The 15,257-nt window shown below is 44.5% G+C and overlaps 1 protein-coding gene across 6 annotated transcripts in view; it reads left to right on the forward strand.

Annotated features, from left to right (window-relative positions):
• Positions 1-11,224: 11,224 nt before the first annotated feature.
• KIF16B (kinesin family member 16B) overlaps positions 11,225-15,257 on the forward strand; it is a 305,646-nt gene continuing 301,613 nt past the window's right edge. For 3 of the 6 annotated variants that reach the window (XR_015139975.1, XM_086335004.1, XM_086335005.1), the window contains exon 1: positions 11,234-11,444. Coding sequence is in view for 5 of the 6 variants with exons in the window: in XM_086335004.1 (XP_086191130.1) it covers positions 11,398-11,444 (47 nt within the window). In the remaining variant the exon portion in view is untranslated. Of the gene's footprint in view, positions 11,445-15,257 lie in introns of all 6 variants that reach the window. The other 3 variants (XM_086334996.1, XM_086334997.1, XM_086335002.1) reach the window with 3 other exon arrangements.

A 15,257-nucleotide genomic window follows, 5' to 3' on the forward strand; every position in this document is an offset into this window, starting at 1 on the left:
AAATGCTTCCTTCTTTCGGACCAGTGATGCAGTAAAGCAAGTTACTTGGAGCTGTGCCTTCAGCAATTCGAGGTTTCAACAGTTGTAGATGGGTACACAGGGCAAAGGTTTAATCAGGTGAATCCGATGAACAAACTGTTTAGTTTCTAGGCTAGTGTTCCATGGTAGCATATTTGTCTCCATATGTAAAGAGAGTGCAAATTACTACCCCATCATCTTCTATACAGTATTGAATTACCAATGTAATTGTCATCAGCGCTTCTGGATGTGCTGATGGCCTATTTTGTACGCGTTTGTGTTAATCAATGTTAATTACGAAGAAAGCACAGGGGTTAACGAATTATAATGCGCTTAATTAAGCCTGACAGTAACAAATAGCAAAACCTTTATGTTATGACCTGGTTAGAGGAACAGAAAAGGACAAAAAATGGGCCAAAGAATCATCACATAGAAATTCATATTTATATACTGGCCATCTACAGAAACAGAACAGTATAATGAGTTTACTTGTTTTGCCAATCTGGCATCACCAGGAATGCAGACAACTACTGAGACACACTGTTTACCCTTCAAGGGTTTATACTCCGATTGGGAGAGAGACACAGAAAACCAAGTTTGAAAATTTTCCAGTGAGTAACAAGTGAGTCTGAATTTGGCAATAAGGAGTTCATGATCCGAGCCACAGTCAGTTCCCGCTCTTGTTTTTGCTGACTGTATAGAGCTTCTCCATCTTTGGCTGCAAAGAATATAATCAATCTGATTTCCATGTTGACCATCTGGTAATGTCCATGTGTAGAGTCTTCTCTTGTGTTATTGGAAGAGGGTGTTTGCTATGACCAGTGCGTTCTCTTGGCAAAACTTTATTAGGCTTTGCCCTGCTTCATTCCGTATTCCAAGGCCAAATTTGCCTGTTACCCCAGGTGTTTCTTGACTTCCTACTTTTGCATTCCAGTCCCCTATAATGAAAAGGACATCTTTTTTGGGTGTTAGTTCTAAAAGGTCTTGTAGGTCTTCATAGAACCGTTCAACTTCAGCTTCTACAGCATTACTGGTTGGGGCTAGACTTGGATTACTATGATATTGAATGGTTTGCCTTGGAAACGAACAGTGATCATTCTGCTATTTTTGAGATTGCATCCAAGTACTGCATTTCGGACTCTTTTGTTGACGATGGTGGCTACTCTGTTCCTTATAAGGGATTCCTGCCCACAGTAGTAGATATAATGGAGGTCCCTGACATTGTACAGGGGGCAGGGATCAAGACCATACCCATGGAAAAGAAATGCAAAAAAGCAAAATGACTGTCTGGGGAGGTCTTACAAATAGCTGTGAAGAGAAGAGAAGCGAAAAGCAAAGGAGAAAAGGAAAGATATAAGCATCCGAACGCAGAGTTCCAAAGAATAGCAAGGAGAGATAAGAAAGCATTCCTCAGTAATCAATGCAAAGAAATAGAGGAAAACAACAGAATGGGAAAGACTAGAGATCTCTTCAAGAAAATTAGAGATACCAAGGGAACATTTCATGCAAAGATGGGCTCAATAAAGGACAGAAATGGTATGGACCTAACAGAAACAGAAGATATTAAGAAGAGGTAGCAAGAATACACAGAAGAACTGTACATAAAAGAGCTTCATGACCAAGATAATCACGATGTGTGATCACTCACCTAGAGCCAGACATCCTGGAATGTGAAGTCAAGTGGGCCTTAGAAAGCATCACTACAAACAAAGCTAGTGGAGGTGATGGAATTCCAGTGGAGCTATTTCAAATCCTGGAAGATGATGCTGTGAAAGTGCTGTACTCAATATGCCAGCAAATTTGGAAAACTCAGCAGTGGCCACAGGACTGGAAAAGGTCAGTTTTCATTCCAATCCCAAAGAAAGGCAATGCCAAAGAATGCTCAAACTACTGCACAATTGCACTCATCTCACACACTAGTAAAGTAATGCTCAAAATTCTCCAAGCCAGGCTTCAGCAATACATGAACCGTGGACTTCCAGAAGTTCAAGCTGGTTTTAGAAAAGGCAGAGGAACCAGAGATCAAATTGCCAACATCTGTTGGATCATCGAAAAAGCAAGAGAGTTCCAGAAAAACATCTATTTCTGCTTTATTGACTATGCCAAAGCCTTTGACTATGTGGATCACAATAAACTGTGGGAAATTCTGAAAGAGATGGGAATACCAGACCACCTGACCTGCCTCTTGAGAAACCAATATGCAGGTCAGGAAGCAACAGTTAGAACTGGACATGGAAAAACAGACTGGTTCCACATAGGAAAAGGAGTACATCAAGGCTGTATATTGTCACCCTGCTTATTTAACTTATATGCAGAGTACATCATGAGAAACGCTGGGCTGGAAGAAGCACAAGCTGGAATCAAGATTGCCGGGAGAAATATCAGTCACCTCAGATATGCAGATACAACCACTCTTATGGCAGAAAGTGAAGAAGAATTAAAGAGCCTCTTGATGAAAGTGAAAGAAGAGAGTGAAAAAGTTGGCTTAAAGCTCAACATTCAAAAAACGAAGATCATGGCATCTGGTCCCATCACTTCTTGACAGATAGATGGGGAAACAGTGGAAACAGTGTCAGACTTTATATTTTTGGGCTCCAAAATCACTGCAGATGGTGATTGCAGCCATGAAATTAAAAGACACTTATTCCTTGGAAGGAAAATTATGACCAATCTAGATAGCATATTAAAAAACAGAGACATTACTTTGCCAACAAAGGTCTGTCTAGTCAAGGCTATGGTTTTTCCTGTGGTGATGTATGGATGTGAGAGTTGGACTGTGAATAAAGCTGAGCACCAAAGAATTGATGCTTTTGAACTGTGGTGTTGGAGAAGACTCTTGAGAGTCCCTTGGACTGCAAGGAGATCCAACCAGTCCATTCTAAAGGAGATCAGTCCTCGGTGTTCACTGGAAGGGCTGATGCTGAAGCTGAAACTCCAGTACTTTGGCCACCTCATGCGAAGAGTTGACTCATTGGAAAAGACTCTGATGCTGGGAGGGATTGGGGGCAGGAGGAGAAGGGGACGATGAAGGATGAGATGGCTGGATGCTGTCACCGACTCGATGGACATGAGTTTGAGTGAACTCCGGGAGTTGGTGATGGACAGGGAGGCTTGGCATGCTGTGATTCATGGGGTCGCAAAGAGTCAGACATGACTGAGCGACTGAACTGAATTGAATAGAAGCAGGAGATATTAAGAAGAGGTGGCAAGAATACACAGAACTATACAAAAAAGATTTTCATGACCCAGGTAATCACAATGGTTTGATCACCAACCTAGAGCCAGACATCCTGGAATGTGAAGTCAAGTGGTCCTTAGGAAGCATCACTACAAACAAAGCTAGTGGAGGTGATGGAATTCCAGTTGAGCTATTTCAAATCCTGAAAGTTGATGCTGTGAAAGTGTGGCACTCAGTATGCCAGCAAATTTGGAAAACTCAGCAGTGGCCACAGACTGGAAAAGCTCTGTTTTCATTTCAATCCCAAAGAAAGGCAATGCCAAAGAATTCTCAAACTACCACCCAATTGACCTCATCTCACACGCTAGTAAAGAAATGCTCAAAATTCTCCAAGTCAGGCTTCAACAGTACATCATGAACTGTGAACTTCCAGATGTTCAAGCTGGTTTTAGAAGAGGCAGAGGAACCAAAGATCAAATTGCCAACATCTGTTGAATCATCGAAAAAGCAAGAGAGTTCCAGAAAAATATCTACTTCTGTTTTATTGACTATGCCAAAGCCTTTGACTGTGTGGGCCACAACAAACTCTGGAAAATTCTTAAAGAGATGGGCATACCAGACCACCTGACCTGCCTCTTGAGAAATCTGTATGCAGGTCAGGAAGCAACAGTTAGAACTGGAGATGGAACAACACACTGGTTCCACATAGGGAAAGGAGTACATCAAGCCTGTGTATTTTCACACTGCTTATTTAACTTATATGCATGAGAAACACTGGACTGGATGAAGCACAAATTGGGATCAAGATTGCTGGGAGAAAAATCAATAACCTCAGATATGGAGATGACACCACCCTTATGGCAGAAAGTGAAGAAGAATTAAAGAGCCTCTTGATGAAAGTGAAAGAAAAATTGGCTTAAAACTCAACATTCAGAAAACTAAGATCATGGCATCTGGTCCCATCACTTCATGACAAACAGATGGTGAAACAGTGGAAACAGTGAGAGACTTTAGTTTTAGGGGCTCCAAAATCACTGTGGATGGTGACTGCAGCCATGAAATTAAAAGATGCTTGCTCCTTGGAAGAAAAGTTGTGATCAACCTAGATAGCATATTAAAAAGCAGAGACATTCCTTTGCCAACAAAGGTCCGTCTAGTCAAAGCTATGGCTTTTCCAGAAGTCACATGTGGATGTGAGAGTTGGACTATAAAGAAAGCTGGGCACCGAAGAATTCATGCTTTTGAACTGTGTTGTTGGAGAAGACTCTTGAGAGTCCCTTGGACTGTAAGGAGATCCAACCTCTCCATCCTAAAGGAAATCAGTCCTGAATATTCATTGGAAGGACTGATGTTGAAGCTGAAACTCCAATACTCTGGCCACCTGATTTGAAGAACTGACTTACTGGAAAAGACCCTGATGCTGGGAAAGATTGAAGGCAGGAGGAGAAGGGGACGACAGAGGATGAGATGGTTGGATGGCATCACTGATTCAATGGACCTGGATTTGAGCAAATTCCAGGGGATGGTAAAGGACAGGGAAGCCTGTTGGGCCACAATCCATGGAGTCACAGAGTCAGACATGACTTAGTGACTGAATAACAACACCACCCTAAACCAAATGGCTTAAATGACCACCACAGGTTTATTGTTCATGAGTCTTGTCAGGGTGGGAAAAAAAGAGCTTCCTTTACTTTCTTGAGTTGATAACCTGGGTGTGCAAATTAAACTGGCAAAACAGTTTAACAGAACAAAGTGTTCTTTTCACCATCCAGTCTCAATTAAAGTTAAGGTTAGGTTATGTTAAGGGTAAGGTTAGATTAACGTTAGGTTAAGGTTAAGGTTAGCTCAGGTTAGACTGAGAAGAAAGGTTTAGTTTTTATCTGCATGGAAGGCATCACTGAAAAGAAGTGAAAAAACCCAAAGCAATCAGGCATTGGAATTTATTATTTTAACAAAAGGCAGTACATTTTAGAGAAGTGACTACAAAAAGGAAAAGGGTTCTCATCTCCTAGTGGCTGTAAGGACTGGGTGGTTGTAAATCACGGCAAAGTAAGTATGTGGGGGAAACAAATGGGAGATCAAAGTCAGCTTAGTAAGCTTTGTTGCCTTTCTACCTCTAGTAAGAAGGCATGTTCTTTTGGTATGGGGGAGGGAAGGAGGACCAGCTTCACCAAGGGAAATTTCTGTCCTGCTTTTTGGAAGATGTGGGAAGGCAAAAGCTCTTCCTGTGTTGGCTTATTTTTAATTGCCTTCAGATTTAAGATAATTCTTATACCACAGTTGCATATTTTGGCATCCTGATCCCCGTCCATCTACAGGTCAGCTTGGTGGTTGTGCTGGTCTGGACAGGCTCTGTCATTCTGGGCTGCTCTCGTAAATCTCTGACCAGCTCATGAAGTGGCTGGGGCTGGCTGCTGCAAGGGGTCTCACTCCCATGTCTGGGGGTTGGCTGGCTATTGATGGTGGCACTGGGTTTGACCGGTTATGCCATCATTCAGCAGACTAGCCTGATCGTGCTTGCTTCACATGACAGTGGTAGCGATCCTGGAGTAACAGGGAAAGCACAGGAAGCCTTTCCAAGCTGAGGCTGGAAGGTTAATTCTGCTGCATTCAGTGGGCCAAAGTAAGTAACCAGGCCAGCCATGCAAACAGGTGGAGAAACAGACTCCTTTCCCTGTTTGAGCGCTGCAAAGTGACACTACCAGTACAGGGTTGTGGGGCGCGGGGAGCGTGAGAAAGTCTATCTTTATTTTTTTTTAATATTTACCATTTGGCTGTGACTGGTCTTCATTGCGGCACAGGGAATGTTCATTGCCAGGTGTGGGATCTTGGTTCAGCCTGGGGGACCTTGAGTTGTGGCATGTGGGATCCAGTTCCCATCTAGAGATATTTCCCTGGCACTGGGAGTGTGGAATCGTAACCACTGGACCACCAGGAGAGTGCCCTGTATCACTGTCTTTAAACCTCTAACACTATGCCCTAGGTAAGAGGCTCTCCTTCCTCACTATTTCTGGGGCAGAAAGAAAGAAAGGAAGAAAAGTTGCTCAGTCATGTCCAACTCTTTGCGACCCTGTGGACTACACAGTCCGTGGAATTCTCCAGGCCAGAATCCTGGAGTAGGTAGCCTTTCCCTTCTCCAGAGGATCTTCCCAACCCAGGGACTGAACTCAGGTCTCCTGCATTGCAGACAGATTCTTTATCAGCTGAGCCACCAGGGAAGCCCATTTCTGGGGCAGGACCCTACCTTTCCTGTCTCTGAATATTTGTTCAAGGTATTTCCTCTACCTCAGAAGTCATCTCCTTATCCACCTTCAGGCTTAAATGCTGTCTATCCTGTAAGACTTGTCTCTGCAACCAATTCATCCATGAAACTTGTTTTCATCCCTCCAACTAAATGTGGTTTCTCACTCTGAAGTTGAAATGCTTCCAGACTCTACAAAGTCCATTGATTCTGAACTCTTTTTGACCATAGGTCTAGTTATACACAATTGAAAACAATCTTTTTTTCTATCTTAGTGTATAAAATGACTGTGATTTAGGGTGATAGCTTCTATTAAATTGAATCTCTGTGATTTCTTCATTCACTTCTGCTCTAAAAGAAAACTGCTATTCATAGCTACCTGCCTATAGCTTGCCAACAAAATTACTATGTATGACTTTCAAGATTATCTTTACTGTTACTTTGGTGCTCAGGTTTCACTTTCAGGTCCCCAAGTACATTCTCTCAAATGATGATTGCTTTTAATGTTTAGTGTTTTAGGAGATTCTAAATTTACTTTAAAATTTTATGACTTAGAACATAAAAATCTTCCAGGTTTGGATTTGATATCTATGATTTCTGTCTCTAATACGATTATGTATTTGTTTGAGAACCTGAAGAATAGTTAGTTTTTTGGCTCACTGCATACCTCCTAAATCCAACTTAAGTCCCATGATGTACACCCACATGAAGATATTAAGTGTGCTATGTGATATAATGCTTGAAGTCCGTACTTGCAAACAGAAAAACAGATGGGTTTCTGAGATGTCAGTTGTATTCTATGTTCCAATTGAAGTGTGCCAGTCTGCTGTTTCTCAAGGTTTTGAAAAAGTCATACTGGTGAGAGAGTAAATCAACTTTGTTCCTTAGAGACTAGAGGAAAAATATATAACTGTACATACAGCAGATAGGAGTGTGGTGGTTTTTTTTTTTTTTCTGATAATGGCATTTCAAGATGATTCAAATATTTTGCAGTGGAGTAAACATTTCAATGCGATCTCACTTTGAAATGAAGAAGCTAAATCTCAGGGAGTTTACATGAGTCACAACTATTTGGCAGTACGGGACTGTGAAACATTAGAGGGAAAAAAAGAAAAAGAATTCAACAATAAATGAAGATCCAAACAGGCTACATCAAAACAAGCAAACAAAAGCAAACCATACACACACACACACACGGCTTTAAGGGTGATGGGGTCAATACTCCATTCTTATTTGATAGCATTTGGGGTCTTATTGTTTTACAATTTTATTTTCTTATTTTTGGCTGAGCTGGGCCTTTGTTGCTTTGCCCAGGCTTTCTCTAGCTGTGGTGCCCAGGCTTGGCATTGCAGTGGCTTGTGGAGCACAGCTCTAGGGCGTGTGGGCTTCCATAGTCGCTGAATGTGGGCTCAACAGTTGCAGTTCCCATTCTCTAGAGCACAGGCCCAATAGTTGGGGCGCACGGGCTTAGTGGCTCTGCGACATGTGGACTCTTCCCCTACCAGGATTGAACTAGTGTCTCCTGCATTAGCAGGGTCTCCTTTTACCGTTGAGCCACCAGGGAAGCCCCCCATTCAGGTTTTAACATAGGCCTCAGAATCTTTTCTTCCCTCCATCACCATTCAATTTTTTTTTTTTTTTGAAACTAGAATTGCCCTTCACTCATCCAAGTGAAATGAATTTCCAAATTGTAGATTCTGAAATGCTTTTGTGCCCTGGACCCTTTTGGTTGTCTGGTGAAATGCCATTTTCAGAATAACCTTTTTAAATGCACAAAATACACGGGATGGAAAGGAAAATCAATTTTAACGAAACACAGTGAGCAAGATATAAAAAAGATAAATTTGTGATAGACTAACACATGTGGTTATATTAAATAACAAGATGTAGTGTCAGTCTAATGAGGACCAATTTCAGTGTAACAGTGACTTTTAACAATTTGAGAAAGCTGCAACAATTAAAATTGAACAGGAAAATCCATAATTTCTAGAGGTGTCAAAATCTCTGGTATTACTAAAGTGAATATGTTTTACTTAGAGGCTGTAACAGATATTTACATCCCGCCCCCGCCCCCCCCCCCCCCCCCACCAACCCCCAATCCAAGTTCAGGGACCTTCTGGTAGACTTGTAATTTTGGTATCTCTCATGAGTACCTGCTCCTGGTGGGGGATGCCCTCCACACCGGTGCTGGACTTGCTGCCTTTGACCAATTCGGGAAATCGGCAAACTGAGCTACAACAGAGTCGCGGGGATTGCCATCCTGAAAGGCTGCCTCGCCCAACTAAGAAACCTCGGCTAACTTTTCGAGGCTAAGAAAGAGAAAGAAGCACAGGCTTCCCAGTAATCCCAATTGAGCCCAACCTCCAGCCCCGGGCCCCATAAATTAGGCCACGTGAGACCAGCTGCACCCACAGAGTTTGCTGGAAAAGCAGTATCTCAGGTTTCACACCAGAGCTGTCCAATCATAATCTGCCAGTTCACAAGTTTCCCCAGGTGACTTGTATAAGCATTATTGTTTGCAAAGTACTCCAGAAACGTGCTGTTTACTTTTGACAAGTAGAGCCACCTACTTATCTTGTCGTTCGTCTTCCCTTTGAGAGACTTCTTTCACTCTGGGTTAGAAAGAAATGTTCTCCGGCCAAGTCTCTGTCCCATCCTGCCCAGCGTGAGTCGAAGACTTACAGCCTCACATTCAAAAGTTCCAGGAGTGCTAGGTGAGGCCAAAGTGTCTGCGGGACTGCTTTGGTCTGTTTCGTCAAATGGCGAAGTCACGAAGGGATAGAGGGCTTAGAGGCAAGAGCAGGGTGTTGGAAATGAATGAATGAACAAAACCTTCCGAAGAGCCAACCAGTGAAGCCCTAGACACAGAAAACAGCTTTTAATCTTGAACTCCTCCTGCAAGCTTGTGTAATTTGTTGTCTTTAAGAATTGGGCTGGCTTTGTCGGCTCTGGACCCCTCGCGTGCTCTGTGCACTGAAGCCCCCGACCTTAATAGAGTGGTCGTTAGCAGGGGCGGCGGCGGCTCACGCAGACGATGGGACGCGCCCCCCTCCCCCGGGAAGGCGGCCAGCGCGCAGTTTGTCCCCGCGCAGCTCCCATATAAGGTTGGCTCCGCCCCTGCCCGGGTATCCCGGGCGCCGCGCGAGCTTCTCCGCCTTGTCTTTACCCGGCCCGCCGCTACCGCGCATGCCCGGCCCGTTCCGGACCACGGCGCGCCTAGTTTCTCCGCCTCTTGGTGGTCGAATCCGCACACAGCTCTGTGCTCCCAAAGGGGAAAAGCCATGGGTCTCTGGGCTCTAGGAACTCGCAGGGTGCTGATTCCCGGCCAGCGTCAGGGCTCTCGGGGAACTGACGCTACGATTCCTTGTTTAAGTGTGTCACGTGTTTGCAGGCATCATCTCAAAGCGTGAACCGACAACCAGAGGTTTTTCCTGACTTGTGGATAAAGCAAGAGCCTTAGAGGCGCCCAATAATGCAGACTGGGCTACCCAAAGCTAATGCTGGAGCCGAAGCTCAAACCCAGGAACCCAGCCTCCACTTCTTGTGGGCCCCCATCATAGCTGGACTTGTGGAAAAGCAGTGCCCCGCCCCCCGCCCCCTCTCAGCTCTCTGGGTGCCCTGGGGGTGTGAAACACCGGCAAGGAGGAGATGAGGGCAGAGCACCCTTTTGTGGCTCCATTAGGAACGTGGGGGCACACTGGCTGTTGAGTATGGCACTGCCTTCTGTGGATTTTCCTGCCTGCCCCCACCCCCCTTCAGCTGTGAGACCGGAGGCAGGAAGGGTGGGTCGTGGGGCTGGGATGGGTGGGCTGAGAGGCCCAGAGTGGGGCAGCGGAGGAAGGCAGAATTGATGTCTTGGTTAATGTGGCCTGTGGCTCATAGATGGGCCCTTGGGTGTGTGTGAACGAATGCCCCAAAGAGTGCATTCTTCGGGAGAGGGGAGCAGACAGGAGCCGGGATAGGACCTCGGACTTCACTTCTCCGAGACCCTAAACCCCGGGAGAGAGTCGTTCCCACCCCTAATTCCTTGAAGACGGAACTGTAACATATATGTGCTCAGTCGCTAAGTCCTGTCGGACGCTTTGGGGCCTCATGGACTGTAGCCCACCAGTTCCTCTGTCCTTGGAATTCTCCAGGCAAGAATACTGGAGCAAGTTGCCATTTCTTTCTCTAGAGAATCTTCCTGATCCAGGGATGGAACCCCCATCTCCTGCACTGCAGGGAGATTCTTTACCACTCATTCACCTGGGAAGCCCCAACTGTAACATAAGTGCAAAAAAAGTCCAATTAAGATCTGGTTTCAGACCATATAGCCATTCTTGCCGTACCCTTTTTATTTTCATTTCTTCGTATCCCTGAATTGAAGGGTCCAGAACACAGGCTCAGACAGCTTCAGAGTAGTAGAGAAGACCTGAGCAGTGGCCCACTATCAAGCTGTGATAATCTCTGTGCTCCGGTTTTAAATTGGATGAGTTAACTCCTTCCCGGTGGGGTAAAGCCAGGTCCTTGGTTAGGGCTGAAAAACTGTTTTTGGTAATTTGACCTCAGGATTGTGGTTCTTGAGCTGGCTCTAAATTGCTGCGAACTCCTCTTCTTCTGCCTCCTCCCAGTTTTTTCAAGGAATGAGGTTGGGTTTTAGGCTTTCTTGAAATCGCCCCGTCCCTAGCAGCCCTGAGGCTCGAACTACCTGATTTCTTGACCTCGGAACCGGCTCCCAGGCACCCTGGCTCCGCCCCTGCGCGCCGCCCGGGAGCCGCCGGAGCGCGGATCACGCGGGCCGGAGCCGCTCTGAGCATGCTCAGAGGCGGGGCCGGAGGGCAGCCGCTGCCGTAGAGTCCGGCCCGAGCGCAGGGGCGGGGGCCGGGGAAGGGGGCGGGAGCCGCGGGCAGCGTCTCGGGAGTCGCGGGCTGCGGCGGGCGCGGGATCGCGCGGGCGCACGCGGGCCGGGCCGGGATGAGCGATGGCCTCGGTCAAGGTGGCCGTGAGGGTCCGGCCCATGAATCGCAGGTGAGTACAGGGGTTGGGGCGCAGGTGGCTCCCGCGCGCTTCCTCACCCGGAGGGAGCTGGTGTCCAGCTCCCCTCCAGAGCCGTCCTGGACTTGGGGTCCAGAGCCGTCCCCGGCACCCCGGGCCCGGTGATGGCCTCTGGGGGCCTGGGGCAACTTGAAGCTTTGCTCTCGCTTTTACACTGCTCCGGAGGACACTCGGGGGGTAAAGAGTTTACGGCGCCATGAAGATTCCTGTCAACTCCTCCCCGTCCCGAGAATTTGAGGAAGTTTGCACCCTCCCCCTTTAAAAAGCATCAAGGGATCACTTTCCTGAAGGTGTAAATTCACGAGCGTGGTTACGGGGCACCAGAGCAGTGAGGCAAAGTCCCCTCAATTGTGCCAACTGAGAAGTTCTCTCACTATCATCGGTGTAACTTTTTAATTTCTTAATAAGAGATGATTATGATTCACCGAACATGAACCTTGACTTCTTCTGATCAGTAGTTTCGCCATCCTTAACTTCAGCTTAAAGAGTGGATGGGAAAACTTTAATAAGTTTTGCTTCCTGGGAGAAAAAATTCAAGGACACTTAAGTACACGTGTTTGAAATATGCCGATGTTAATAGGGAGGTGGTTATAATTTAATCTTGAATGTTTCCACTAAGTGATGCTTTTCAGAATGATTTCACTCTACATTCTCTGAAGAATAATCTGTTCTTCCTTTTCAGTGACTATAATCACTGGCTTTAGAATAGTTACTTTTTAAATTGGTTTAACTTTAAAGAATAAAGTGGATCCAAATGGGATATGTCCTTTCCAGTTGATAGGAGTAGTTCACACAAGGCCATTTGTTTTTATTGGCTTCTCAAGCAAGTTGAGCATTTAACTTGCCATATGGCCTTTGCTACTTTTCTTGTGTTGACTTTGGAGGTCATTGTTTGTTAGTTCTGACAGCTGATTGAGGCATCAGAGGATTATAAAATCAAGAGATTGCTGGAACCTTCTTTAATTCACCTGACTATGTTTTTCTTTTGGCAGATAGGGAGTCATTATTCTGATTTGTAGCTATTGGAAACCTGTGCTTTTGTGATTTTTAAGTTATTTCTAAAGCTTTTTAGGGAAGAAGTTTGACTTTTTGGTAAGTCAGATATATGCATTTCTATGTATATTCAGTCCTACAAAACAAATGGCCCCATTTAGATGTTTTTAAAAGATTGTTCTTTATTTTGGATTTACATGTACAAGATATGAAAGTTCTTTTCCTTCTTTGAACTAAAGAAGCTTTGGAGCACATGCTACAAGATTGTATTGAGTAACTAGAAAGCATTTATTTAGCGCCTGCCAATGCTGGAGACCTGTGTTTGATCCCTGGGTCAGGAAGATACCCTGGAGAAGGAAATGGCAACCCACTCTGGTATTCTTGCCTGGGAAATCCCGTGGACAGAGGAGCCTGGCAAGCTACAGTTCATAGGGTCAAAGAGTTGGACACGACTGAGCAATTGAGCACGAGGAGGCAGAAGTCTGGCTACAGGTGGGGGTGGGAAGGCTGGAAGGATCCACGGAGACAGTTTGCTGGCAGAATTGACAGGAGTTGGCAGTTCATTGGGTGGGAAGTTGGGGAGAGGGGAAGAATAGTCACTAACTGAGGTTTGATGCTTAAGAAGGTGTGAGAGGTTTGAGGAAGGTGTGTTCTCTTGGGTTTGTGAGTTTCAGGAGATGCAGTAAATGTAAAATACAAGCACAGTGTCCCCCTAGAATGAGTGCTCCCCCAAGTGTTGACGAAGTTCACTGTCTGAAGTGTCGGAAGGACATCCATTTCTTTGCTGTTGTTGAGAAGACTGGAAGAAAACACGAGTCTCAGGTGATCTGAGGATTGGCATTTGGAAATTTTTAGCACATGGATGACAGTTTAAGAATGTTACAGTGAGGTGGAGATTTCTCAGGAGGAGAAATTTTTTTTTTTTTAACATTTTGTTTATCTATTTATTTGGCTGTGCTGGGTCTTAGTTTTGGCATGTAGGATCTAGTTTGCGGGATCTAGTATCCTGATACGCTGACCCAGAGATCAGACCAAGGCCCCCTGCATTGAGAGCGTGGAATCCTAGCCACTGGACCACGAGGGAAATACCTAGAAACCTTATTTTTCTGTATAAAGCACAGATATACAGTAGATTAAAAAAAAAGACTGTTTACCATCAGAAGAAGAGGGAATCAGGCTGGGCGCTGGGATATGCTTCTCAGCAGGTTTCCAGGGAGATGATTGGCCTGCAGGCGTGGAGGAGAACCAGCACAGCACATGGTCGTGAAGGGAAGGGAGAAGGCGCCCGGAAGAGGCGGTGGTTGCTGGTGTCTGGTGTTGCCAAGATGGTACTCTGCTGTTGCCAGTACGTCTTTGGTCTTGGAGACGAGTGTTGATAACCTTCCAAAGAGCAATTTCAAGGAGAGAAAATGTTCTGGAAGTTGGCAGTGAAGTGGAAAGAGGTATACTAATGGCCAACCAGAAATGCTTGGCTTAACTCATAAGGAAAGAGTTGCAGGTTATAATATTTGTAAGAAACCATTTTTCACTGATGAGATTGGTGATTAGCTGAACTTTGAGTGTTGGTGATGGGATCATAAAGGGTCAACACCTTTGAAACTTCCATGTTGGGAAATTTGACAGTAGCTGTCAAGATATGAAATTTATAAACTCTTTGGTTGAGAAATTTCATTTCTAAGATTTTATTTTATAGATTGTATTCCTATCTACCAAGATGTATGTATAAGGATACTTCTGCATCATTCTTTGTATAACAACAACAAAAACATCATAAATGACCTAAATGTACAGTAATGGGGGAATTTTAAAATTGTGGCCAAGTCATTTGGCAGAGTACAATTTAATACTTACAAAAGACTCTTAGGATCTTTGTCTTAAAAAGAGTTCCAAGATAGAGAATTAGATAAGAAAAGCAAGGTTCTCACAGATGCATACACTGTTGTAGAGTTGTGTGAATGTTAAAAATGTTAAAAATGCACACACACGGCCATATCTGTGTAGAGTGATTCACAAGAAGCCTGACAGCTAACTCCGCGGAGGAGGGCTGATGAAAAGTGTATTAGGCCAGGATAGAAGACTGTTTGAGTTTTTACTTTGCTCTTGGTAGTTTTATAATTAATAATTCAAAACTTGTTTATGTAGTTTTAAAGAGTTATCCAAGAAGTCATTGGCGCCACAGAAAGAAGTTTTAGCTCGTTGTTCAGGAGGTTTGAAGGAAGTTGTTAAATGAATTTTCCCCCAGTTTGATTGAGATGTGTTGACATATTTGTAAGTGTCAGATATACGGCCTAATAACTTGACTTGTATACGTTGTGAAATAATTACCACAGTAAGGTTAGTTAACATCCATCATCTCATATTGTTCCAAAAAAAAGAAAAAAATGTTTTTCCCCTTGTGATGAAAACTCTTAGGATTTACTCTCAAAACAGCTTTTAAATACTTTCCAGAGGTATTAACTATGGTCATCATGTTGTACATTATATCCCCAGGACTTATTTATCTTATAACTGAAAGTTTGTGACTTTGGACGCCCATCATCCAGTCCCCCTGTTCCCTATCCCTTCCCTCTGGAAAGTACAAATTGAATTCCTTTGACCTAGTTGTTGCTGGTTTTTTTTTTTTTGATTCCACGTGTAAGGGCCATCTATACAGTAGTTCTCTTTCTCTGACTGTTTTCACTTGGCATAATGCCCTCAAGATTCATCTATGTTGTTACAGATAGCAGGATCTCCTTCTTCTTTTTCATGGCTGGGTAATACTCACATATTCATATTTATGTGTGTTTGTCGGTC

The sequence above is a fragment of the Bos grunniens genome, chromosome 13 (genome assembly GCF_055505025.1).
Source record: "Bos grunniens cultivar Pamir isolate PY7600 chromosome 13, Bosgru_T2T1.0, whole genome shotgun sequence".
Lineage (NCBI taxonomy): Eukaryota > Metazoa > Chordata > Mammalia > Artiodactyla > Bovidae > Bos > Bos grunniens.